The sequence below is a fragment of the Podarcis melisellensis genome, assembly GCF_964234715.1.
Source record: "Podarcis melisellensis genome assembly, chromosome: 1".
NCBI classification, from domain to species: domain Eukaryota; kingdom Metazoa; phylum Chordata; class Lepidosauria; order Squamata; family Lacertidae; genus Podarcis; species Podarcis melisellensis.
In genome coordinates this window covers 125596057-125623400 of record NC_138528.1, presented here as the reverse complement: position 1 = coordinate 125623400, position 27344 = coordinate 125596057, and the positions used below count along the sequence as shown (strand labels likewise).

Genomic DNA, 27344 nt, shown 5'->3' with positions numbered 1-27344 from the left:
CTGGTGCGTCTTATAGAGCGAAAAATACGGTAATCTGTTCCGGAAGTCCGTTCGACTTCCGAAATGTTCGAAAACCAAGGCGCGGCTTCCGATTTGCTGCTGGAGCTTCCTGCACTCAAGCCAAAGCCACGTTGAACATCCAGCTTCCGAAAAACGTTCAAAAACCAGAACACTTCCGGGTTTTCAGCGTTTGGGAGCCAAAGCATGGGAGTACCAAGGCATTCGAGAACCAAGATATGACTGTATTGTGGGTCACCAGTTAGCTGCTCTTGGACTAAACCAATAACCAGAGTCTCTCCCCTGCCTACAAACACGAAAAGTATTGCACAAAATGTGCCCAGTTTATTTTAAAGTGTAAAGGCCTTTGGCTATGTGCAATCCACTTAATGGGCCCACCGATTTGGGGAGTGGGGAGATGAATGAAGAGAGGGATTCTGGGACAGCGAACTGGTTCAAGAACCACATGTTCTTAGCTGTGTGTAGTTCACCTCGGTAAGACAGACGATCTGATGTAATAGCTGCATTGGACAACACGCTGCCTGCAAAGGACAGCACAAAGTATTTGAAAATTTACGTCCTGCCTTATTCAATTTGCCAGAGGCTGTAGATTGCTGGAGCAATACCTCCTTGGCTCCTGGAAGTTCTGCTTAAAACCAAACTACCCTTAACCTCACATTTCTAAGCCTCTCTCTGCAGTGGCAGAGATGAGGTTTTTTTTTCTTGTGAAAACAGTTAAAAGAGAACCAAATCCAGGGCAATGGTCTGAAGACATTCTGATTTGAAGGCCTATTGATTTGAAGACATTCTGGGCAAATCCTGTGAAATAGGCAAGCATACCTCGACGATTGAAGACTGGAGGATGACGTTAATGGACTATGCAGAACTAGATAAACTAACAGGAAGGATTCGAAACCGGCGGGACCAGAAATTCACGGAAGACTGGAGCAAATTTACGGACCATTTGAAAAGTACTTGTGAAGATCAGACGACGTTTGTAGGTTTGCAAGAAGTTTTGTGAGGTGTATTATTGGAAGTATAGCAAAAATGGAGAAGGGGGAGGATGATTTGTTAAGAGATGTAAAGGCAATTAAGAAATGCATAAGAAGTGGTTAAAACGGTGGATCATCAGAGGTGCTCATGGAAGTCTAAAAAGATTGTATAAGTGATAGGTTTTGTGGTACATTTTAGAATTTATATGTTAAAATCAATAAAAAATATTTTTTTTTAAAAAAAAAGAAATAGGCAAGCATACCTAATTCATCCACACACACAAAAAGAAAATGGATTTTGCAGCCTGCATGCGATAGTCGCATCCACACCTGGCAGGGCTAATACACGGACGCCAAGAATAAACTCACCGTCTTCATACAGCTTTTTCCGAGTTGTGCTTCTGTCAAGGGACCCATCCAAGAAACCCTTTCCAATTTCTGACCAGATCTGAAACAAGTGCAGAGGAATCGCATTATCTTTCCAAGTCTTATTAAGCATCTTGTCTTAAATCAGTCTCCCCGGAAAAATAAAAATTAGGGCCTTAGTTCTATACAGTGGTACCTCTGGTTAAGAACTTAATTCGTTCTGGAGGTCCGCTCTTAACCTGAAACTGTTCTTAACCTGAAGCACCACTTTAACTAATGGGGCCTCCAGCTGCCGCCGTGCCGCCAGAGCATGATTTCTGTTCTCATCCTGAAGCAAAGTTCTTAATCCGAGGTACTATTTCTGGGTTAGCAGAGTCTGTAACCTGAAGCGTCTGTAACCAGAAGCGTCTGTAACCTGAGGTATCACTGTAATTGTAATAAGAGACTGGCTCTCATTGGCCCGAATCCTAAAACAAAACGTAAGGAATTTCACTGAATAAAAGGTTTCCACCTTCTTCCCAACCACATGGTTCAGCAAGAGCTCCTCATTTCCTTTAGCTATTGTTTCTGGGGTGGGGGGGGGTGTGCCTTTTTTGCAGGTAACTGCGGGTTACCTGCAAAAAAAAAGAGCCAGTGTGGTGTAGTGGTTAAGAGCGGTAGACTCGTAATCTGGTGAACAGGGTTCGCTTCCCCGCTCCTCCACATGCAGCTGCTGGGTGACCTTGGGCTAGTCACACTTCTCTGAAGTCTCTCAGCCCCACTCACCTCACAGAGTGTTTGTTATGGGGGAGGAAGGGAAAGGAGAATGTGAGCCGCTTTGAGACTCCTTTGGGTAGTGATAAAGCGGGATATAAAATCCAAACTCTTCTTCTTCTTTGCAGAACAAAAGTCTCAGCTTAAAGGGAAAGGGAAAGGGACCCCTGACCATTAGGTCCAGTCATGGCCGACTGGGGTTGCGGCGCTCATCTTGCTTTACTGGCTGAGGGAGCTGGCGTACAGCTTCCGGGTCCTGTGGCCAGCATGACTAAGCCGCTTCTGGCGAACCAGAGCAGCGCACGGAAATGCCGTTTACCTTCCCGCCAGAGCAGTACCTATTTATCTACTTGCACTTTGACTTGCTTTCGAACTGCTAGGTGGGCAGGAGCAGGGACCGAGCAATGGGAGCTCACCCTGTCATAGGGATTCAAACCGCCAATTTTCTGATCGGCAAGTCCTAGGCCTGGTGGTTTAACCCACAGCGCTAGACTTCTTTGAAGTCTCTCAGCCCCACTCACCTCACAGAGTGTTTGTTGTGGGGGAGGAAGGGGAAAGGAGATTGTTAGCCGCTTTGAGACTCCTTCGGGTAGTGATAAAGCGGGATATCAAAACCACACTCCTCCTCTTCTTCTTTGGGTGGGAAACTTTTCTTCCATGAACTTCCTTAAGTCAACTGACCTTAGGATCCAAGCCAACATGCCTTAGGTGTAGATTGACGACTACTGCATTAGAGCGGTATTTTCAAGGAGGAAGGCTTACGCAGCAGTTACTGGCACAGCTGAAGGTAAGGCTCCATTAATAGAAAGTGGGCAGATTAATCCCTCGGGATAAATCACACCAAATGATCCAAAAGAGCGCTGCTGAAACAGAGCCAGGATGCTCCTTCCAACAAATGATCGGCTACAAAACTCAGCAATACAGGACTTGGGGCCATGGCAACAGAAATTACAACTACGGTGGTACCTTGGTTTTCAAACACCTTGGGACTCAAACACTGCAAACCTGGAAGTAAGTGTTCCGGTGTGCGAGTGTTTCTCAGAAGCCAAATGTGCTCCGTTTTGAGTGTTACGCTTCTGATTTGAGAGCCATACTTCTGTTTTGAGTTTTACGCTGAGGTCTGTCTTTGTTATTTATTTTGCGTTTTTGTTAAGTTGTGGGTGAAGATATCAGACAACACAGCGATTCTTCAAACAGCTCTTGTTTATTCACAGGCCAGAACAGAACTGAACTGAAGGATTCAGCCAGCCTGCTTATATAGAGCTCCACTAGAATGCAACAGTAACCATTTTCTGTAACTATCCAATCACTGAACATCACTTTCAATCCCTTATTTGCATATGTGGACCTGAGTGAAAACTATCTACAGTATCCCCCTGCTGGCCCAGGGTGAGAACTTCAGTACATAACAGTTTTTGTGTCTCTTTTTTTGTTTTTGTGACTCTGTGGAACCCAGTTCAGCTACTGATTGATTGATTGTGTGACTGCAGTTCATTGTTTATTGCTTTCATTTTATCGATCAATGGTCTCATTAGATAGTAAAATTCATGTTACATTGCTGTTTTAGGGGTTGCATTTAAAAGTCTGGAACAGATTAATCCATTTTGCATTACTTTCTATGGGAAAGCGCACCTTGGTTTTGGAACGCTTTGGTTTTGGAACGGATTTCCAGAACGGATTAAGTTTGAGAACCAAGGTACTTGTGAAATTATATTTATTTATGAGCAAAAGGCATAATCAGATCCATGGCAACGAGAACGTCAGGGTGCAAAAAGGTCATTTTCAAATCCATGCTCGCTTAGGAAGCTGGCTGAGTGGCTATGGGCAAATGTCTGCACGAGGGGTTCACCGTTTCGTTTCGTCAAAGTTGGCAGTGGGCAGAAATCTGCCCCTCCTCTCCACGCAAGCCTACCGCTCTGGACACCTTGGGCATCAAAAACATCAGTCCCCATCTTTCCTCTGGAGTTGGAGGCAAAGGCTGGGGCTCGGTTTGGTGTCACACAGCCTTGCAAGACCAAGAAAAGGTCCGCCACAGCCTGCATCTCTAGCTTGCAGCTGGTGGGAGCATTGCCGGATTTACGTATAAGCTGAAGACGCTATAGCTTAGGGCCCCACTCTCTTGGACCCCCCAAAAAAATTTAAGGGGAAAAAACTGGATGTACATTTCCAAAATATAAGATAAAAAACAAGAACAGTGTTTTGTGTTGTGTAGGCTCCTATGATGTAAGTAATGGACCCCGCCTGCTAGCCTGCTCCCTAAAATATCACTGGTTTCCTCATTTCTATATATAGGGTGCCTACATTCTGCCATTTATAATTATTAGTAGTTTGCATCATATAAAGGTAAATGTAAAGGGACCCCTGACCATTAGGTCCAGTCGTGGACGACTCTGGGGTTGCGGCGCTCATCTCGCTTTATTGGCCAAGGGAGCCGGCGTAAAGCTTCCGGGTCACGTGGCCAGCATGACTGAGCTGAGCCACTTCTGGCTAACCAGAGCAGTGCACGGAAACGCCGTTTACCTTCCTGCCAGAGCGGTCCCTATTTATCTACTTGCACTTTGACGTGCTTTCAGACTGCTAGGTTGGCAGCAGCAGGGACTGAGCAACGGGAGCTCACCCCGTCGCGGGGATTCGAACCGCCGACCTAATAATCAGCAAGTCCTAGGCTCTGTGGTTTAACCCACAGCGCCACCCGCGTCTGAACAGAGGATTACTTGTGAGTAAACATTTTATACTTTACAGAAGACTGTGTAGAATCTATTTTAGGAGGGATTGAACAGGGAAAATACCAGGAAATATTTACAGAGACTCTAATGAGTCTGAGCAAGCTATCTGCTGCGCGTGTGTTTAAAAAAGGGGGAATGTTAACTCTGCCGATTTTGTTGAACTTGTAAAGGATATCTTAGACAATATATCCTCCCCCACATCCCTAAACATTCCCACAGGAGGGCCACAGGTCTTTAACACCTCTGCTAAGTCCCTTAAATGCTGGAACAACTGCAGGGACAATATTCACTCACATCCCAGCCCCAGACTAGAGAGGAAGACTGGGGTTCCTATTGCCACCCTTGCCAGAGGGCAGTTAAAACCCACCCCATACAGAATCTCCAGAATCCTAGCCGCTCTCACAGGTTTGTTGTAGTCAAGATAATACTCCACCCCAGTGACTTCCCTGGAAAGGAGCAATGGTTAGAGCCACTCTGGAGAGCGACACGGCATTCTCTGAGCTGTCTGCTAACAGAGGAACGAATTTATGAAGCTGATTGCTGTGGAATTCTCCCAGCCAAACCCACTGAAGTCCCGTCAAGGGAAACCCAAGCAAACACTCCACTATAGGCAGAGGCAAACTCGGCCCTCCAGATGTTTTGGGACTACAACTCCCATCATCCCTAGCTAACAGGACCAGTGGTCAGGGATGATGGGAATTGTAGTCTCAAAACATCTGAAGGGTCGAGTTTGCCTATGCCGGCTCCAATAATTCCCAGAGATTAATTCTGCAAGAGAGATTGTGCCTAAACCAGGATGGATTTGATTTAAATTACAATTTAAATCACTAGTCAATAGGACTTGAATTAAATCTTTTTTTAACAAAAAGACTCATTCTTGCTGGTATCATCAGCAAGAATACAATCAGATGAAGGTTTCATTTTTGGAATAATAAAGTTTCAGAGTAGTTTTTACAGTTATATAAAAAATTACTGATTTGGTTATACTTTTAGAAATACATAGTTATGAAACAAATAAGTTAATTGTTTATATTTGGACAACTTTCCTGCTGTACTTAATTGGAAGGAGAAGAGCAATCATTTCCTTAATAACAATTTAAACTATTTATTTAACTAAAACAATAACATTATAGCATATAATGATGTGGTTTTTTAAAAAAAGAACTTAGACTGAGTTTTAGCAAACATGAAAAACTTTAAACAAATCCTTATTTCCTGATGAATAGCCTTTGGACTATAACATAACTTAAACAGAAAGCTATCTTTAGAAAGATATTTCCTCCAAAAGCATTTTATTTTAAAAATCCAATTTGAATTTTTTTTTAATCTGATTTTTATTTTATTTTTAATCAACAATTTTTATCCACTCTGGCCTAAACTGTTTTAGGCTAAATGTGCCCGGGAATCAAAAAGTGCAGGGATTGCAAGAAGCAAGAACTGGAGAAATAACATTTCTTTCTCTCCCCTTTCAGATGCTTACCGCATCGTGGTTCTTACGGAACCGGATCACTTCCTGGTCATCCTCGAACCTGCCGCCCATTGCGGCTTGAGTGACGGCCTTCATCGAAAAGCCAAGCATGTGCTGACTGAGGGGCACATGTTGAGATTCGGGGAAGGACAGCCATTTTGCAAGGAGCTCTTCGGACAGCTTGAAGAAAAGAAGAGAGATCCTGTGTCAAACCCATTGCTTTGAGTTACTTCAAGAACGAACTAAGGTAAAGGAAGCATTTGTTATTTGTCTTGTCCCGACGGCTATCGATATTTCATTTCGCTTTTATTTTTTTAGACCGCCTTTCTATATTATGATATGCAAGGCAGTTTGCAAGCTGAAGAAACAATGAAGATCGCACCCCTTCTAACAATCTGATCCAATACAAAAATGCCACAGTATACCGTATTTTTCGCTCCATAAGACGCACTTTTTTCTTCCTAAAAAGTAAGGGGAAATGTCTATGCGTCTTATGGAGTGGCTGCGTAGTCCTTGGAGCCAAATTGCCCTGGGGCAAAAAGCAGATCATGCTTCTTCTTTTTTTGAAAGAGGGAAGTGGGTGTTGAAACAAAGCCGCTGGTCGTTTGCTGGGAGAGAGATAAGGGATGCTAGAGATAAAAGAGGCTGCCTGGGAGGGGGGGGGTTAAAGACATCAAACTTGCAAAGGGGGGAAACAGGAAGACTAAAGTAACAAGGAGAGAAATTAGAAGAAAAGGAGGAGCAAAAAACTGCTCCAGCTAAGGAAAGGACACTAAGGCAAACAAGAGGGAAGGGAGTGTTGAAAGGAAACAGCTGATCAGTGGGATCGGAAGAGAGATAAGGGATGCTAGCAGAGGCTGTCTGCGAGGGGGGAGGTAAAAGCCCACGGATCCTCAGGATTTTTACATTGGGTCACCCCAAATTCACCATCAAATCACATAGCATGTCCATGGCTACAGCCTGCACCAAAAAAATCACACACCCACTGTTGCGTGGGGTTGCAATGGTGCAAAAACGTGGTTACAGAGCACGGATCCACATGGATCCTCGGGATTTTTGCGTTGGGTCACCCCAAATTCACTATCAAATCACATGTCAGTGGCCACAGCATGAACCACAAAAATGATACATCCACTGTTTCATTCAGAATATTTTTTTCTTGTTTTTCTCCTCTTAAAAAAAACCAAGAACAGTGTTTTGTGTTGTGTAGGCTCCTATGATGTAAGTAATGGACCCCGCCTGCTAGCCTGCTCCCTAAAATATCACTGGTTTGCTTGTTTCTATATATAGGGTGCCCACATTCTGCTATTTATAATTATTAGTAGTTTGCATCATATAAAGGTAAAGGTGAAGGGACCCCTGACCATTAGGTCCAGTTGCAGACGACTCTGGGGTTGTGGTGCTCATCTCGCTTTATTGGCCAAGGGAGCCGGCGTACAGCTTCCGGGTCATTTCGCGAGCATGACTAAGCTGCTTCTGGCGAACCAGAGCAGCACACGGAAATGCCATTTACCTTCCCGCCAGAGTGGTACCTATTTATCTACTTGCACTTTGACGTGCTTTCGAACTGCTAGGTTGGCAGGAGCAGGGACTGAGCAACGGGAGCTCACCCCGTCGTGGGAATTCGAACCACCAACCTTCTGATCGGCAAGTCCTAGGCTCTGTGGTTTAACCCACAGCACCACCCACGTCATTAAAAAAGACCTGCACGTCCCCAAAGACAAGAGTATAAAGCTGCTCTCTCTAAGAAAGAAGTCCATGTGGATTCCAACTCACCTGGGAGCTTCCACATCTCAGAGCACAGATGGGACTCTGGGCCAAGACAATGCTTTGCAAAGTTTAAAGAATGTAAGATGGAAGTAAACGGGCAAGATTTAACTGGGGAGGAAGCAAGCAGATTTCTGCATGCTAATGATGAAAGATTTAGCAACAGCAATATTAGGAAAAGCAGAGACATCACCTTGCCAACAAAGGCCCATATAGTCAAAGCTATGGTTTTCCCAGGAGTGATGTATGGAAGTGAGAGCTGGACCATAAAGAAGGCTGATCACCGAAGAATTGATGCTTTTGAATTATGGTGCTGGAGGAGACTCTTGAGAGTCCCATGGACTGCAAGAAGATCAAACCTCTCCATTCTGAAGGAAATCAGCCCTGAGTGCTCACTGGAAGGACGGATCCTGAAGCTGAGGCTCCAATACTTTGGCCACCTCATGAGAAGAGAAGACTCCCTGGAAAAGACCCTGATGTTGGGAAAGATGGAGGGCACAAGGGGACGACAGAGGACGAGATGGTTGGACAGTGTTCTTGAAGCTACAAACATGAGTTTGACCAAACTGTGGGAGGCAGTGGAAGACAGGAGTGCCTGGTGTGCTCTGGTCCATGGGGTCACAAAGAGTCAGACACGACTAAACGACTAAACAACAACAACAACCCAAATAACTTGGCATCTCATTGCGTCCACCACCTTGCCGGTGCCTCAAAAGGGACTTGCCTTGCTCAGACCACCCACATTGCTACCAAACAACGCACTGAGCCCCCAAGACTAGGCGATTCACCTTCTGAATGGCTGAGAAGTTGCTCTGTAGACACTTGGTTACTCCATTTTCATAGAGCTTCTTCCTCAAGCAGGTCTCGCCAGCATCTCCGCCGAGGCCAGACTGGTACCGCAACAAGGACTTCAGCATCGTTTCAAAGGGATCCGCTAGGCAGAGGGAGAGAAAATCCAAAATCGAACAGAAATCCCTGCAACGTCCCCAAAAAGAGCAATATTCAGTGACATATAGGCCTGTCAAAACATTTAACGGGGAGCAGTTTCTACTTCTCTCGCTTCCTTGCCAAAAAAATACCAGGGCAGAGTTGGTATCTACCAATGCTCCTCATACAGCAGATTGCGGTGGCCGACGCGGTGCCCTTAATATGTTGCTAAACTACAACTCCCACCATCCCTCTCCAATGGCCATGGGCGTAGCCAAGGGGAGGGCAGGGAGGGGCAGCTGCCACCCCCCAAATCAATAAAAAACAATAAAAATACATAGCTAACTGAAGTTCTGCAAAATGCTGGCTACACCCATGCCAAAGGCCATGCTGTTTAGGGCTGATGGGAAAACCCCCACATTAGCTACCCCTGGAATAGATTTACGGATGACTAATCTTTCCTGCTGGGATGCAGGTGGCGCTGTGGGTTAAACCGCAGAGCCTAGGACTTGCCGATCAGAGGTCAGTAGTTCAAATCCCCGCGACGGGGTGAGCTCCCGTTGCTCGGTCCCTGCTCCTGCCAACCTAGCAGTTCGAAAGCACGTCAAAGTGCAAGTAGATAAATAGGTACCACTCCGGCGGTAAGGTAAACGCCGTTTCCGTGCGTTGCTCTGGTTCGCCAGAAGCGGCTTAGTCCTGCTGGCCACATGACCCGGAAGCTGTACGCCGGCTCCCTCGGCCAATAAAGCGAGATGAGCGCTGCAACCCCAGAGTCGGCCACGACTGGACCTAATGGTCAGGGGTCCCTTTACCTTTTTAACCTTTCCTGCGACAAGGTGCCTTCCATACAATTCTAGCCCTGCCCTCCATTTTAGTTTCCGAGACACACTTTGACAAGACCACCAAGGCGGTCCTCTTTGAAAGAGTTTTTTTCAATCATGGGAGATAAATTAGAAGCCAGCAGAGCAGTTAGGAACGCTGCGGCAGAATCCACTTATTATGCAAGCCACCTTGCTGGCCGGCAGTATCTCCTGCCCAGCACTGCCAAAAACTCCAAGCCATCTGCCGTTCAATTCAATTAGCAAAAACGCAGCTGGCACTCTCCACAGAGACCCCTCCTTGCCATATTCCAGGGTTTTTACCACATGTAAAAGGCACCTCCGCATTATTACGACCGTGGTGGGAAACACCAGAAGAAACGCACCATAAATATCTCTTCAAAAATCAAATCCTAAATGCACAAGAGTCTGTTTGCGATTCCCTTTCGAGTTCTGTCCACGCCGGCTCAGCCTTGCCGACACGGAACCCCCCCCCTGATCATTTTACTGATGCCCAGACTGGGCACCCACCCTCTGCCATGTTCTGAAGAGGAAAAGTGCAAAAAGCTTCTGTTTGCAAGCAAGCATGGCGTCTGATGTAGGTGCCTTTTCTCCCCATTCATGCGGAAAGAGGCACGCCCCCAGCCATTTTGTGGCCCGGTATCTTTTTCCGTCCTTTTAGATGTAGCAGCCATTTGGCGTTACGCCACATGGCAGCCATTTTGTTAACGGTGCCCATGGCACTCTCTCCAAATTTGAAGCAGGCCCCCTGTTGTCGTCAGGTATTTTGTGTTTTCACCTTGTGTTTTTAGGTCACAAACCTTCCTGCAGTCTTCATATGAAGGCCGGTATGCAAATTTAATAAATAACAACAACCACCGTAACTATGGGGGCGCTTGTCAGAAATCCACATTGCAGTATGTGGAAAGCTGTTCTTAAGGAGCGTAAAACAATTTCTGTTTGAACCAATTGTATTACTTTTGACTGAAAAAGCATAAAAGCAAAAACAAAACAAAGTAGGCTCAAAGAGGAACATTTCGTGTTATGTCACAAATTGCTTGTAATTCTTGTGTCTTCAAATATCCAGTCTCGCTTGCATAGCCATTCTTAATTATAGTTATTATTATTACAGTGGTACCTCGGGTTAAGCACTTAATTCGTTCCAGAGGTCTGTACTTAACCTGAAACTGTTCTTAACCTGAAGCACCACTTTAGCTAATGGGGCCTCCCGCTGCCGCTGCGCCACCAGAGCACAATTTCTGTTCTCATCCTGAAGCAAAGTTCTTAACCTGAGGTAATATTTCTGGGTTAGCGGAGTCTGTAACCTGAAACGTATGTAACCTGAAGCGTATGTAACCCGAGCTACCACTGTATTTATTGAATTTATACCCGGAGGTCTCGGGGCAGTTATAGTGCCATGCAATCCACATCTAACTTATTTTCCTTTCATACCCCTGTGAGGGGCAAGAATAGCACCAAGGTCACCTCTCGGTGGGCGTCCTGGCTGGGCAAGGACTGAACACGCCACCCCAACCCATGCCTTTCCGCACTCAATTTCTTGCATTAGATTTCACAGCTCCTAATTTTATCCTCACAAGGATCCTGTGAGGTAGGTTAGGCAGAAGAGGCGTCCATTGGTCCAAGGTCATCCAATGAGCTTCACGGTGGCTTGAACACCACACCACTCGGCTGTGCCAAATCCAGCAGGATATTATGGATTCGCAGAAGCCGCCTCGGCTTCTGTTTGACGTCCGTGATGCCCTGCTTTTGATGCCTCTGGCGTTTCCCTCCCTGCCAGAGATGTGAAGCTACAGGAAACTGGGCACGGGGCCTTCTTGGTAGTGGCGCCCTCCCTGAAGAACACCCTCCCATCAGATGTCAAGGAGATAAACAACTATTTGACTTTTACAAGACATCTGAAGGCAGCCCTGTTCAGGGAAGCTTTTTAATGGCTGGTGCTTTACTGCAGGGGTAGGCAACCTAAGGCCCGTGGGCCGGATGCGGCCCATTCGCCTTTTCAATCCAGCCAGCGTATGGTCCGGGAATCAGCGTGTTTTTACATGAGTAGCATGTGTGCTTTTATTTAAAACGCATCTCTGAGTTATTTATGGGGCACAGGAATTCGTTCATTCCCCCCCCAAAAAAAATATAGTCCGGCCCACCACATGCTCTGAGGGACGGTGAATCGGCCCACGGCTGAAAAAGGTTGCTGACCCCTGCTTTACTGTGTTTTTAATATTTTGCTGAGAGCCGCCCAGCATGGCTGGGGCAATCCAGTCAGAAGAGTGACATAATAATAATAATAATAATAATAATAATAATAATAATAATAATAGGCAGAAGCCCGGGGATCCATGCAGCGGCATGAGCAAAAGTGCCCCCAAATGCCACACAGCAAGTTTAATACTTTTTTTAAAAAAGTTAACACAGTACAGTGGTACCTCGGGTTGCATACGCTTCAGGTTACAGACTCCACTAACCCAGAAATAGTGCTTCAGGTTAAGAACTTTGCTTCAGGATGAGAACAGAAATCGTGCTCTGGCAGCGCGGCGGCAGCAGGAGGCCCCATTAGCTAAAGTGGTGCTTCAGGTCAAGAACAGTTTCAGGTTAAGAACAGACCTCCGGAACGAATTAAGTACTTAACCCGAGGTACCACTGTAATACATATGACCGTCCAAAGATCCCTTAAGGCCATGAAGTCGACGGCTTTGGTTAGGCGTTGGGTGTCCAGCTGTCCAGAAACCATTTTTAAGTGTTACTAAACACGTGCCTAATAATGAGTAAATAAACAAAAAAATCGCCTCCAAACTATCTCTTTGGCAAACAGGCTTGGCCAAGGAACCCCCTAACCTTCATTTGCACTTGAAAGGAAAAGGTGTGAGCAGAGACTTAGTTAAATACCACGCTCCTCTAAGGCAAGGAGCATTTCAAAAAGCATCAGGAGAAATTTAAATAGTTGTCAGAGTCAAGTAAACTGCAGCCTCTGGGTCAAACATCTCTTCTCAACGTTGCCCCACCAAATTTCAGCAGGGAAGACTGGAGTAAGTTTTGAGCATCTCCCTCTCTCACACACGCAGAGATCACTGGCGGCTTTGAGTTCTTGCACTATGAAACGGGCCGCCACTCTCAAAAGCTTAAAGGTAAAGGACCCCTGACAGTTAAATCCAGTCGCGAACGACTCTGGGGTTGCAGCGCTCATCTCGCTTTACTGGCCGAGGGAGCCGACGTTTGTCCGCAAACAGTTTTTCTGGGTTATGTGGCCAGCATGACTGAGCTGCTTCTGGCGAAACCAGAGCAGCACACGGAAATGCCATTTACCTTCCGCCGGAGCGGTACCTATTTATCTACTTGCACTGGTGTGCTTTCAAACTGCTAGGTTGGCAGGAGCTGGGACCGAACAACGGGAGCTCGCCCCGTCGCGGGGATTCGAACCGCTGACCTTCTGATCGGCAAGCCCAAGGCTCAGTGGTTTAGACCACAGCGCCACCCATGTCCCGCCTCAAAAGCTTATCCCACAATGAATGCGGTCATTTCTACGGTTCAAACCCAACTCGTATTTTTGTAAACACCAGGAAGGAGGAGAACTCACACGTCTTGTTGGGGTTGATGTGCTGCTTGAGGAGATCCATGGACCCGAGACTAATCACAAGACGCCGTCCAAACCAGAAAGAGACGACAGGGCCGTATTTCTCATGGAGATTCACCTGGAACTCATGCAAGCTACCGCTAGCGATGATATCTGGGAGGTTTCCATCTCTGGAACGAAGAAAGGACATGAGATGACCGCCAGGTGGTAGGACAACTAAATTTTACTCCACTGAAATTAATGAACAGCTTGGCTGATTACTTTCAGTTGAATATCACCCATACAATTTGCCATCAAAATTCTGAACATGCAAAGATATAGAGGGGTCCCATTAGAACCCTCCACTGCCCAAGTTGGCATTATTGTCTGTGCCACAGACACCTTTGCTATGGCAGACATGTTGCAGTTGGTGACACACCTATGGCACTTGAAGACCTGCTGGAGTTCCCTGTGCTCCATGCAGAGATCTTCACTTCTGAATACTCCTGGTGGAGCCACTGGACACAGCAAGAAGTATATGCTTTGCTGCCAATGGGGTGCCCAGGGATGTGACAGCCCTCACGAACCCTTGGGCAAGAGTAGTAGTAGTAGTAATAATAATGATAATAATAATTTATTTATACCCTGTCCATCTGGCTGTGTTTCCCCAGCCACTCTGGGCAGCTCCCAACAGAATATTAAAAATACAATTAAAAAATCAGACATTAAAAACTTCCCTAAACAGGGCTGCCTTCAGATGTCTTCTAAAAGTCAGGTGTTTGTTTCTTTCCTTGACATCTGATGGGAGGCTGTTCCACTACCGAGAAGGCCGTCTGCCTGGTTCCCTGTAACTTGGTTTCTCGCAATGAGGGAACTGCCAGAATGCCCTTGGCGCTGAACGATGGGGGTGGAGACGCTCCTTCAGATATACTGGACCGAGGCCGGTTAGGGCTTTAAAGGTCAGCACCAACACTTTGAATTGTGATCGGAAATGTACTGGGAGCCAATGTAGGTATTTCAGGACCGGTATTATATGGTCCTGGCGGCTGCTCCCAGTCACCAGTCTAGCTGCCGCATTCTGGATTGATTGTAGTTTCCAGGTCACCTTCAAAGGTAGCCCCACGTAGAGCACATTGCAGTAGTCATAACCTGAGCATGCACCACTCTGGCAAGACAGTCTGCAGGCAGGTAGGGTCTCAGCCTGTGTACCAGGTGGAGCTGGTAGACAGCTGCCCTGGACACAGAATTGACCTGCAGCTCTGTGTTCAGCTGTGAGTCCAAAATGACTCCCAGGCTGTGCACCTGGTCCTTCAGCGGCACAGGAAACCCATAGGAACTTTCCCTATCAGCAGCTCTGTAGGAGTGCAAATATCCAGAGTGTGGGGTCAGGTGGGATTACTATGAGGAATTATAAAAAATGCATCAAGCCATTGTGTCCACGATGAATGCATTGTGTTGACTGGGTTTGATACATTGACAGTAATTTCTGACCAAATCCCACAACCCTCTGCATCTCTGGCCATTTCCTCTACTGCCCATTTCTCTTGCTTGACAAGTCAGGTACACACTTAGACAGGCAGGCGTCCTGGGTCATCAAAGAGAGTGGGCAGTTTCTTTGATGTAGCTTTTCTGATATGTTAATCTTAGGATGCTAATCTTAGGGCCAGGAAACAGATCTCACCTGAAGGTGATAATGATCGCTCTCTTTCTGGCCATCCTTCTTATCATGTGTATTGATTGTTTATGACCTCCAGGGTTGCTGAATGTACTCCTTTGTAGTTTTCATTCATTTACTCCAAAAGTATACATGCTTAACTAGTGTTTGTAGTTTAACTTTGTCCCCACGTGGGGTTTGTTGAAATGCTCAGAAGAAATCTGATTGGTTCTTACGAACTCTCTGTAAAAAGCTCTTTCGTGAATAAAACGACCTGGGCCAGGGGCTGGAGACAGAGATTATTATACGCACCCTTCCCAGAGTCTTGCTGGTTCAAGCCTCTGTGTGTATTCTTATTAATCAGATTTCAATCCTTCCTTTACTTTGGGAACGCCTCACAGCTCCCAAGAAAGATCAGAACATACCCCATTCGTGCATGAAAATATTAATCCTCAGTGCATGGAGAGGAAAAGATTCACGCCCTTGATCAAGCGTGGAGAATCTGCAGCTTGTCAAGTTTTACTGGACTCCAACTCCCATCAGCCTTGATCAGCTGATCAAGTTGCAGCACAACAACATCTGGAGACACGATTTCCCGTCGTAGCCCCAATCAAACACGTAAGAAGCTACTTACTTTTCATCTGTCGGAGTCATCCCTGGGATACCTGAAGCCTGTCTGGAAGACTAAGGAAGGAAAGGAGCAATAATCATAACCACAATCCACGGTTGATGGAATTCAGCCACGTAAATGGAGGCTCGAATGGAACCTCACGATTATGCGCTGCACATTAGTACACATGTACTAAGCGAGACCATTATAAAGCAACAGTGGATATCTAAAAGTATTTTCCGCCTCCCCAAGTTTGAAATGCTCAAAGGGCAGAAAGATAGATCAACTCAAGATATCAAACGGCAGCACATCCACAGGGGTTTGAGGCAGCAGTCTTTCCTGACCCGACAATGAAAAAAGCGGGACCCTTTGTATGTGAAACGTGATCCGAGTTCGAATCAGGACAACCCCTGCCCGTCGGAGTAGCACTGGCTTGCTAGGAAGATGGTGGGCTCCTCTGCGAAGGGCTGTGATCCTCAACACACTCGCGAGGGAGGAGTCCCCCTTGCATCCAACCTCTGAATAAACAACTATTAAGACCGTATTGTCAGCCAGCAAACTTGCGTACCTGTACTAAGTGGAAAGCCCCACCGACTTCAGCGAGGGCCTTACTCCCGTTAAACGTGCAGAACATCAGGTCGCACATCGGCAGCCATGGCTCATAGCCAAGGATAAACTACCCGGACACTGAGGTCCAGCGCCCAGGGCCTTCTGGCGGTTCCCTCCCTGCGAGAAGCCAAGTTACAGGGAACCAGGCAGAGGGCCTCCTTGGTGGTGGCGCCCGCCCTGTGGAACGCCCTTCCATCTGATGTCAAGGAAATAAGCAGCTATCTGACTTTTAGAAGACATCTGAAGGCAGCCCTGTTTAGGGAAGCTTTTAATATTTAACAAACTACGGTATTTTAATACTTTGTTGGAAGCCACCCAGAGTGGCTGGGGAAACCCAGCCAGATGGGCGGGGTATAAATACATTATTATTATTATTATTATTATTATTATTATTATTATTATTATTATTATCATCATCATCATCATCATCATCTACTGGAAAGTTGCTCCTGAAGTTTCACCCCCTCCTCCTCGAAAAGACCACCTTGCTTTCATCTCCTGTGGTTTTTGCCCTGCTCAGCTGCACATGTACACACTACGCCAAAATTTCGAATCCATGTCTGTTTTTTAGGGACTACAACTCCCATCATCCTTAGCAAGCTGTGACAGCGGTCAGGGACGATGGGAACTGTAGTCCCCACTTTGCAAAAATGCCTTTAAAGCGTATTGGAGGCGCGTCCCCTCCCTCAAAGGATTCTGGGTCCTGTAGTCTGTTCAGAGTTGGGGTCAAGTTATAGCTGTCAACTTTCAGATTTGAAAATAAGGGATCAGCAGCCTCGCCTGTCTATAGGATATCTAACAATCCGGGATAGCAGCGGGAAACAGCGCTGGAATAAGGGAATTCCCCGCAAAAAAAATGGGAAGGTTGACAGCTATGGGTCAAGTGCTGCGGCAGAATCGTTGGAGGGGAAGAACTTCGGACTTACTTCCGAGTAGCCCAACTCCCTGCAATGCAGGAATGTCCGCTAGAGTAATATCTGCTTGTGCTGTTTCCGAGCACAATTCAAAGTGTTGGTGCTGACCTTTAAAGCCCTAAACAGCCTCGGTCCAGTATACCTGAAGGAGCGTCTCCACCCCCATTGTTCAGTCCGGACACTGAGATCCAGCGCCGACGGCCTTCTGGCGGTTCCCTCATTGCGAGAAGCCAAGTTACAGGGAACCAGGCAGAGGGCCTCCTTGGTGGTGGCACCCACCCTGTGGAACACCCTCCCGTCAGATGTCAAAGAGAAAAATATCAATGGGGTGACAGATGTCGCAGCCAGATCGCCCTCACATCCAAACTTTTAGAAGACATCTGACGGCAGCCCTGTTTAGGGAAGTTTTTAATATTTAATGCTGTACTGGTTTTAACACTTGATTGGGAGACGCCCAGAGTGGCTGGGGAAACTCAGCCAGATGGGCGGGGCATAAATTAATAATAATAATAATAATAATAATAATAATAATAATAATAATAATAATGCTTTAAAAAACACACACCTTACTTCTGGTGCAGGCTCGCCCGGAACTAAGTGCCACTAACTAAACCCAACGGCGGGACTCCCTCCCCAGTAAAGCCATTAGCGCTGCGGGGGACGCGCCGCCCGCTTCCGCGCGGCCACTTTCTCCCGGCGCCCCAAGATTCTAGAACCCCTTTGATCTCCCCTTTGATCTCCCGGCGCGCGCGCGGCGCAGCCTTTACCGGGTAGAGGTAAAGCACGGCTCCCACCAGGACCAGCAGGAAAGTGACGGCGAAGATGGCGAAGTCCAGCATGGCAGCAACCCTTCCTCGCCCGACTTTGGGTGGCAGCAGGGCGGAGATCCGAGCAACGGGAGAGGCGAGAGCAATCGAGCTATCGGCTGTGCGAGGAAGGCGGGGAGGGGGGCGGGACTTTCCCTTGAAACGCGCGTGCACCCGGCTGATGGAGGTCCAGTCCCAGCTGCGCCCAAGGGTGCGTTTGCAGCGCCTCTCCGCGCGCAGCCGCTGGTCTGGCGTCCTGACGCTTTCCGGGAAGAAAAGCGGTGCATTTGCACTGTTTTGCACTCTTTGCACTTTTTTGCACTGTTGCTTCCCCCCCCCCCTCCCTTAGGCTTTGGGTTACAAAGCATTCCTGAAGCCCTTGATCCCGTCGAAGCCGCATGGACAGCTGAAGCAAAATTCATTGGTAAATATTGGTCAATATCCATTTTCCTACGCAGGTTGCTCCGCTGCCCTCCGGTACAAAAAGTCTTGCGGCGGCTGCTTATGAACTAGAGCTTTGTGTAATATTTTTATTAAATTTTCTGTTTTACAGTTTCAGATAGACCTTTTGCATCCTTGAGATAGCAGTGACTTCCCTTCTTCTCTTTCCATGGTTCGTTTTGCATATCTTGTATCCCTGCATGTTTTACAAAAACTATACCAATCGGTTTTCCATTATTAAAGGTAAAGGGACCCCTAACCATTAGATCCAGGTGTGGCCGACTCTGGGGTTGCGGCGCTCATCTCGCTTTATTGGCCGAGGGAGCCGGCGTACAGCTTCCGGGTCATGTGGCCAGCATGACTAAGCCACTTCTGGCGAACCAGAGCAGCGCACGGAAATGCTGTTTACCTTCCCGCCAGAGTGGTACCTATTTATCTACTTGCACTTTGACATGCTTTCGAACTGCTAGGTTGGCAGGAGCAGGGACCAAACAATGGGAGCTCACCTCGTCGCGGGGATTCGAACCACCAACCTTCTGATTGGCAAGCCCAAGAGGCTCAGTGGTTTAGACCACAGCGCCACCCGCTGACAGAAAACTGGAATAAATGTTTATCTCTAAACTATGGTTGCTTGTTACGTTTGGAAACTCAAACCCTCTTTGGGTTCTCATCTGCAGCACCACAAACCAGAGTTTGGTATGTCCAAACAGAACAGGTATGAGGCTCTTCAGTGATAATATTAGTGAAATAAATAGCTCGCTTGATTTATGAACAGGATTGTCCACTTTTTAAAACGTGTTAATACCATCTGCCTGGGAACTGAGGTGCTCTAAAGAACAAGTGCAGCTCGCTTCTGTCAGGTAACAGAAATTCACACATTTTTAAACGGTTGTTGCATTTGAGCATAAATAGGTTTATGTTTTTTATTATTAAAGATTTTCTTGTTTTACAGAAGTAAGTGTAATTCCTCGTATTTTTTCCATGTAACATTTTTACAAATCCGTTTCATTTGTTGAGACATTAAGGGGAGAAGAAAAAAAAGGGGAGGTGGAGGGAGGGAAGATGGGTGGGGGTGGGGTTGGGTGGCGATGTTTCTATTATGCTTAATGTATGTAGGTTTTGGTGTCAGCGTTGCTTGTGCTGTTCACTTGTGTTCCTTTGGTGGTGAAAGAGGTTGGGGTTGGCCTAGGATGTGGTTGTTTGTTTGTGGTTGGCTGTGGCGGTCTTTGTTTTTGTGTGTAAGTGGGGTGGGTGGGTGTTTTGGATCAGGTTAGCCATATTGATTTGTATGCTGTTGGTGGATTATTGTCATTGTCTTGTTGGGCTGTGTATGTGATAAAGGGGAGCCATACCGGGGTAAAGGTGTCGTCTCCTGTTTGTCCCCGTGTCAGTTTCAGTTTATTGGTTAATTTTTCTAGTAGGGCTGTTCCCCATACTATTACTCCTGATAGGTCTCTCCAGTGTCTGGTTATGGTGTTTCTGGCTGCTGAAAGTAGGTGGGTTATGAGTTCTTTGTGGTGTAAATGGGAATTGTTGTCTTGGAAGATGTTTAGTAGGGCCAATTCTGGGGTGATGTCTAATACTTGCTTAGTTATTTTACATATTTCGTGTATGGCTGTTGTCCAGAATAGTTGGATTTTGGGACACTCCCACCACATGTGAAGGTATGTGCCTGTGGAGGTGCACCCTCTCCAGCATTTTGGTGAGGTTCCTGGGCGTATTCATGAGGAGTTCTGGGCTGAAAACCTGCTTATACCATGGCATTCAGCTTTTGGGGGGATGCAGGTTCCTCCATTCAGAAAATGTTCCCAGTGTCCTGGCCAGGCCTGCATGTTTTGAGATGCTCAAATGCCTGCTGGAACGGCTTCTTGCCCCCCAAGCAATCCGTGACGGGCATAGTGAGTCTTGAATAGGCCAGCACAAACTTGCGGTAGTAGTGGTGATTCCCGCCTCCCCCCCCCCCCCTTTGAGTCTCAGAGGTGCACAAAACTCAAAAAGCCTCATCTTGAGGAATATGAATAGATTGAATGTGTGGTGTTAATATGCCTTGAAAAATAAACAAATGTTTAATATTTGGAATATTTTGTTTGCCAGGTTCAAAAATACATTTGCAGTATAGTACAAAGTTCATAGTTGCTAGGTGATTCTTTTTTTGTATCACTATTGCAGGAAACTCAGGAGAAAAGGATCCCGCAGTACCATGGAGAACCCAACACACCTCCTGTTTTGGTGAGTAGTATGTTTTCAGTCCCATCACCTCCTGGCAAATAGAAGGGGAAGAAATGGAGAAATGGAGGCAGTGAGAGATTTTACTTTCTTGGGCTCCATGATCACTGCAGATGGTGACAGCAGCCACGAAATTAAAAGACTCCTGCTTCTTGGGAGAAAAACAATGACAAACCTAGACAGCATCTTAAAAAGCAGAGACATCACCTTGCCAACAAAGATCTGTATAGTTAAAGCTATGCTTTTCCCAGTAGTGATGTATGGAAGTGAGAGCTGGACCATAAAGAAGGCTGATCGCCGAAGAATTGATGCTTTTGAATTATGGTGCTGGAGGAGACTCTTGAGAGTCCCATGGACTGCAAGAAGATCAACCCTCTCCATTCTTAAGGAAATCAGCCCCGAGTGCTCACTGGAAGGACAGATCCTGAAGCTGAGGCTGCAATACTTTGGCCACCTCATGAGAAGAGAAGACTCCCTGGAAAAGACCCTGATGTTGGGAAAGATGGAGGGCACAAGGAGAAGGGGACGACAGAGGACGAGATGGTTGGACAGTGTTCTCGAAGCTACCAGCATGAGTTTGACCAAACTGCGTTAGGCAGTGGAAGACAGGAGTGCCTGGCGTGCTCTGGTCCAGGGGGTCACGAAGAGTCAGACATGACTAAACAACAACAACAATAAGAACATGTTTTCAGTCTGGAAGCTATTTCTCCCTCGGTCCAGTTGACTGTTCTTAATAGTTCCCTTAAAATGTACCACAAAGCATATAGATCAGGGGTAGGCAACCTAAGGCCTTCTAAATCCAGCCTGCATACGGTCCGGGAATCCGCGTGTTTTTACATGAGTAGAATGTTTGCTTTTATTTAAAATGCATCTCTGGGTTATTTGTGGGGCATAGGAATTCGTCATTTTCCCCCCCCAAAATATAGTCTGGCCCCCCACAAAGTCTGAGGGCAGTGGACAGGCCCCCCCGCTGAAAAAGGTTCCTGACTCCTGATATAGATCATTTGAAATGCACATGCTAGGTATGCAATGTTTGTAATTGTGGTAAAATTGCCCTTTGTACCCATAGACAGAGGTGGAGAAAATATAAAATGTTGAATGAACAGGTGATAGCAGCCACCTGCTGAGCTCAGACCTGGGCGAGAGAAGCTGTCCTGTACTTTGATGAACGGGGGTGGGGTGGAGAGTTAGTGTGTGTGGCACCCCTACTTTAACCATTCACTTTGTTCGTTGCCTCTAAAGGGTTTACGTGAAGGATCACTGCTGATTGTAGGAGGAGGCAAAAGTTACTTTGCGAGGGGAAGCTGGGTCTTGACTATTGGGGAGGCAAAAATCTCACCCTTTTCAAGCTCCATGAAAGTGGTGTTTGTATTCTATGGCCAAATTCTTACATAGATCAGTTCCAGTTTTGTTTTTTTTAAAGGGAGCAGCTACCATCTTGCAACCCTTCCTCCTTGTAGTCTGCCTTGGCGTCTTCTCAGACACGCCATGTTTGGACGATGCCATTGTGACTGCCCTGAGGGTCTAAGTTCCTGATCTCTCAGCGCAAATGTTTCTCAAACTTGCCTTGCCTTGCCCCCCATGCATCCAATAATTGGGGGGTGATGTTACCACCCATTCCGTGGTTGCATCTTAGATCTTAAAGCTGTTTTCTCCTGCTCTGCTCTTACTGCCTTTGCATCCATAGAGGTGCGGTACTTAAGGAAGACTTAGTTGCCCTAATTGTGGGGAGGCAAGCACTTGCACCGTGAGATAATCTCACCAACGATCATTAACCCTGGGAATTTTTTAAATAAAAAAGATAGGACAAAAATCTCTACCTGGAGATTTTGTACAACACAGAAACACCGCTTACCTTCCTGCTGCAGTGGTACCTATTTATCTACTTGCGCTGGCATGCTTTCAAACTGCTAGGTTGGCAGGAGCTGGGACAGAGCAATGGGAGCTCACTCCGTCGCGGGGATTCGAATGCATCATGTAAATCAGGGTTCGGCAACCTAAGGCCCATAGGCCAGAAGCATCCCATGGGGGTCGTTTAGCCAGCCCATGGACCCCCACCGCCCGCTCGGTTGGCTCCCATGAGGTGCGCTAAACCAGCACAGAGCAGAGCAGGGACCACTTTCTGTGACGCTGGCTAGCTTCCCATTGGCTGCAGGAAGCTCCTACAGCCAATGGGAAGCTGCGCATGCCTCCTCTGCACAGGAAGGAGCGCCAGAAATAGCGTTTGAGCATGCATGTGCACGCATTCCAGCGCACTGCACCACCTGCGGGACTGTGAACCAGCCCAAGCCACTGATGTACCGTATTTTACGCTCTATAAGACGCACCAGACCACAAGACGCACCTAGTTTTTGGAGGAGGAAAACAAGAAAAAAAAAATTCTGAATCTCAGAAGCCAGAACAGCAAGAGGGATCGCTGTGCAGCGAAAGCAGCAATCCCTTTTGCTGTTCTGGCTTCTGGGATAGCTGCGCAGCCTGCATTCACTCCATAAGACGCACACACATTTCCCTTACTTTTTAGGAGGGAAAAAGTGAGTCTTATAGAGCAAAAAAATACGGTAAACAAAAGCTTGCTGTTGGCATCTTTCATTGTATCATGAGACTTTGCATGATGGGCATAGCAGCCATGGATATAAAGGTAAATGACCCCTGGACGGTAAAGTCCAGTCAAAGGCGACAATGGACTTTCAGGCCGAGGGAACCGGTGTATGTCCAAAGACAGCTTTCTGGGTCATGTGGTGAAGCATGACTAAACCGCTTCAGGCGCAATGGCACACTGTGCCATTACACACAGAAACGCCGTTTACCTTCCTTCCACAGTGGTACCTATTTATCTACTTGCTCTGGCGTGCTTTCGAACTGCTAGGTTGCCGGGGGCTGGGACCGAGCAACGGGAGCTCACCCTGTCGCGGGGATTCGAACCGCCAACCTTCTGATCAGCAAGCCCAAGAGGTACAGCAGTTTAGACCACAGCGCCACCTATATGACTACAGCTCACATTGGGTGTTGTGTGTTCTTTGGAGCCGAGCCTCAAATCATTCTCCACCAGCATGTAACCAGCGAATTCACATTTGAGGGCTTAAAACTAGAACTGGATAGAGAACCAGTAGTGTCCTCTAAGAAAAACGTTCAGTCTTAACAGTTATGTACATTAGTAACTTCAAGTTTGCCTTGTTCTTCCTTTGGTGCAGAGGGAACACCCCCAAGGACTATGACCCTGGAGCGGGCTTCAGTTTCCTGGTGACAGCGAGTCCAGGTAAGCTGTAACGTCAATTGAAGAGAAGTCAACTTCCAGGCAGACTCTTGCTTAGCAGAAAAAGAATGGCCTTATCTGGGATGGGGGGAAAAACCCAGAAGCCACTGGTGCATGCTGGCAAGTTAATGCTTCCCACAGTGCAACTCTATACTATCTTAGATAGTCTGGCTTCTTTAGCCTATACTATCCTCCACCAGGGCCAGGGCTTTTTCAGTGATGGCTCCGACCTGGTGGAATGCTCTGTCCCACAAGACTAGGGCCCTGCAGGACTTGATCTCCTTCCGCAGGGCCTGTAAGACAGAGCTATTCCGCCTGGCCTTCAATTTGAATTAGCCTGATCTTCTGTTCCCTTTCCCCTTTCCTCTTCTATGAAGAAACCCTTCTGGGACCCCACATTTAAACTCTTCCCTGGTCTCCTTGCTGGCCCTAGTAGGACCAACTTGGCCAGTTAGCCCTGGTGATCATTTGATGTTTACTGACTAGGGTTCACCCCCATGACCCCCGAATTTTTGAATTTTATTGACATTGATAGTGCATTTATGTTGTATTTTATGCTGTTTTTAAGTCACATTTTAATCAATGTTTTATATTTGCTGTTAGCTGCCTTGAGCCCGGTTTTTAAACCAGGAAGGGCGGGGTATAAATAAAATTTATTATTATTATTGTTATTATTAAATATAGTTGTGCATTCTTTCACAGCAACTCTCTAATTCTCACATGCTTCCCCCTCACCCACTAGCAGCTATTTTGGCTCGAGGAAATGTTCCCATAGCAGAAGTTATAGTTTCTGCGTAGGCTGCAGCTCAGCCAGGGCCGAAAATCTTTTTTTTCCAGGCATGTATCGGAACACACAAGGGCTAAAAGTGTGGGAGTGTGCAAGCCACGCATAGATTCGTATCAGATGTGAAGGTATCCTTGGGGTTGGACAGGACACTTCCAGCTGTGTTTGTGAGTTATCGTCTGCCATCCCTGCTGAACAACAGATTGGCTAAAGAGAATTGTTTGCACAGCCCCTGTTTGCATGTGGAGCAAACCTTGCAGTCCAGCCGAGGTGCCCATGCAGATGTTTGAATGCAGGCACAGTGCTTTGGGGCGACGAAAAAGGAGAGAGGCTAAACACACGTCCAATTTTATTTAATTGGCTGCAGACCCATTATATACAAACCTAATTTGACAATCAATTTTATGTACAAGTTGAGCAAGCCTTTTAAAAAGGGTTAAATTACAAATCTGTAAATCTTACAAAGTGCAAATTTTAGAACATTTCCCACCATGCTGTACATCAGTTCCGTGTTAGCCAATATACATACATACAGACTTAAAATTATTAAACCTTACCGTCAAAAACACAGTGTATTATTTAACCTTAGAAGCACCCCCCCCAAAATAAAGAGGAAAGGTATTGCACAGACTAACAGAAATATTTGCTGTTGTTACACGAGGACTAGTTGAACCTAAATATATCAAAAACACGTCCACCCAAAATCTGAAGGCATTTTTTGGCATTAAAAACCCATTTGTAATCACAATTGCACTATCAGAATAATCAGTATGCGATTATCATTTGCCTGTATATATACATAAGGCTTAGTGTCCTGTTTCTATTTTAATTGTGGTGTTTTAAGCAAATGCAGAGGCACGTGGTAAATGAATTTTTGTTTTCTGTTTAGAAAAATCGGTTTTAATTTTAAATAGCAGCACAATTTCCAGGGCAGGTTTCTAATTAGCAAAGCTGGGATATTCAAAATGGCCATTGAGCAGCACAAGAACATTCTCAGTGTTCTTTTTCCTTGTAGCATTGCAGTGGGGAAGAACATGCATGTCTGTAGCCAAGCAAGAGGGGATTGGGGAAAGCCAACAACAAAATGGCCCTGCCCCTCTCGTGTCAACAATGACCATTACTTTCCCTACATGCTCTTGCACGGTGCTGCCAGATTTCGGGGAAATGCCATTTTTGCTGCTTTCAAAGCTCTGTTTGGTGTTCTCAAAGTGAAGACTTTTCGTTAACATGCTACGAAGTGGCACGAGGAACCTGAATGCTTCTGTACAGGAGTTTACAGAGAGGCCAGCAAAGCATTTGGTTTCCTGCTATGACCCATGCCGCTGGGGTAGCACATGGCCCAGACCTGGCAGTTACAGTGCAGGTGGGGAACCTGAAATCGCACACCCGTCATGTAACCCTAAGCCAAACCATGACTACAAGAGATGTTGAAATGGCAGTATTCTCCATAAGAAGAGCAGCTGCTTCTTCTCCTAAGGGTAGTACTGCCCTACCCTTAAGCTAAGCCAGACATACACAAACTCGGCCCTCCAGATGTTTGGGGGACTACAAATCCCATCATCCCTGACCACTGGTCCTGTTAGCTAGGGATCATGGGAGTTGTAGTCCCAAAACATCTAGAGGGCCAATTCTGCCTATGCCTGAGCTAAGCCATGGTTTGGCTTAGCATTACTTCTGAAACCAGGCTTCCATTCTCCGTGAAAGGGCTATGGAGGGAAGTTCTACACAGATCGAAGACGAATAAGTTTCCATGTGCCCAATATTTCCATTGACACACAACAGTGACCTGGTCTGATGGCAATGCACCCAACGACATTGTGAGGCCCCCATGTTGGCTTTCCTTGATTATTTTCTTCAAAAGTCAGAAGACTCATAAGTTACTCAGAGTTTTGCTGGGAGGCCTTCCAAATATCGCTGGAGAAAGAATAAGCATGCGAACAGTTCCCACAATTTCTCTAGTTTGCTCCCCTGAATTAGTCTTTGTTTACCAGCCGGACATTTCTTTACAGTTATTTTTTTTAAAAAAAATCCAAAATAACCATCAACATAATGCCCCCAAGCAATACACTGTAGAAACCTACCCGTAACCGCATAATTACATCACCTAGTTTTTTGAATTAGAAAAAGAAAAGGTGACTCATTCCAGAATATTCATCAATACTCCTTCACTTTTAAATCTTAATGAACCAGTTTCACATTCATAAATGTTTCAACACTTCCAGATTATCTTTGGTATTGCTACAATAACGACTGCTTTCATTTTAACTTGCTCCCACATTGTATAAGCACATTCTCAATTTCAGCCGTGTGTGAAAATTGCTTTAATCCCTGAAATCCCAGTTGATCCCTATAATAAGCAGTAAAGTTATTTCCAATCAGAATTTCTACACACCCGAGCCAGATTTATTAAAACAAACCCACTAAATACTTTTTTTTAAACAACCTTTCTTAAAGAGCACAAAACAAGAGCATTGATGCTTTAAATAAATAAATCAGAAGACATGGGAAACCTGTGGCCTGCAGAGATGTTGCTGGACTAAAAACTCCTATCATCCTGGATCTTTGGCCGTGCTGACTGGGGTTGGGAGTTGAACAAAATCTGGCAGGCCAAAGGCTCTTCATCCCGGAAATAAATTACCCAATTTCCAAAGACATCTGCACAAAAGTC

At 46.2% G+C, this 27344-nt stretch overlaps 2 protein-coding genes and 1 long non-coding RNA gene across 3 annotated transcripts in view; 1 reads left to right on the top strand and 2 right to left on the bottom strand.

Annotated features, from left to right (window-relative positions):
- The window catches only part of CYP20A1 (cytochrome P450 family 20 subfamily A member 1), a 38721-nt gene extending 20647 nt beyond the window's left edge, over window positions 1-18074 (bottom strand). The window contains exons 1-6 of the mRNA XM_081890246.1: window positions 17934-18074; window positions 15668-15717; window positions 13404-13570; window positions 8858-9003; window positions 6315-6482; window positions 1359-1437 (exon numbers count right to left, since the gene is read on the bottom strand). Of these exons, the coding sequence (XP_081746372.1) occupies window positions 1359-1437; window positions 6315-6482; window positions 8858-9003; window positions 13404-13570; window positions 15668-15717; window positions 17934-18005 (682 nt within the window). The 5' untranslated portion in view covers window positions 18006-18074. The remainder of the gene's footprint in view (window positions 1-1358; window positions 1438-6314; window positions 6483-8857; window positions 9004-13403; window positions 13571-15667; window positions 15718-17933) is intronic.
- A 149-nt stretch (window positions 18075-18223) lies between these two features.
- LOC309363646 lies at window positions 18224-23898 on the top strand. Its single transcript, XR_014165512.1, has 3 exons — window positions 18224-18396; window positions 20583-20642; window positions 23831-23898. It is a non-coding gene; the product is annotated as an uncharacterized lncRNA (long non-coding RNA).
- A 2560-nt stretch (window positions 23899-26458) lies between these two features.
- The window catches only part of NBEAL1 (neurobeachin like 1), a 139618-nt gene continuing 138732 nt past the window's right edge, over window positions 26459-27344 (bottom strand). The window contains exon 57 of the transcript XR_014163085.1: window positions 26459-27331. The gene's annotated coding sequence lies outside the window, so the exon portion shown is untranslated. The remainder of the gene's footprint in view (window positions 27332-27344) is intronic.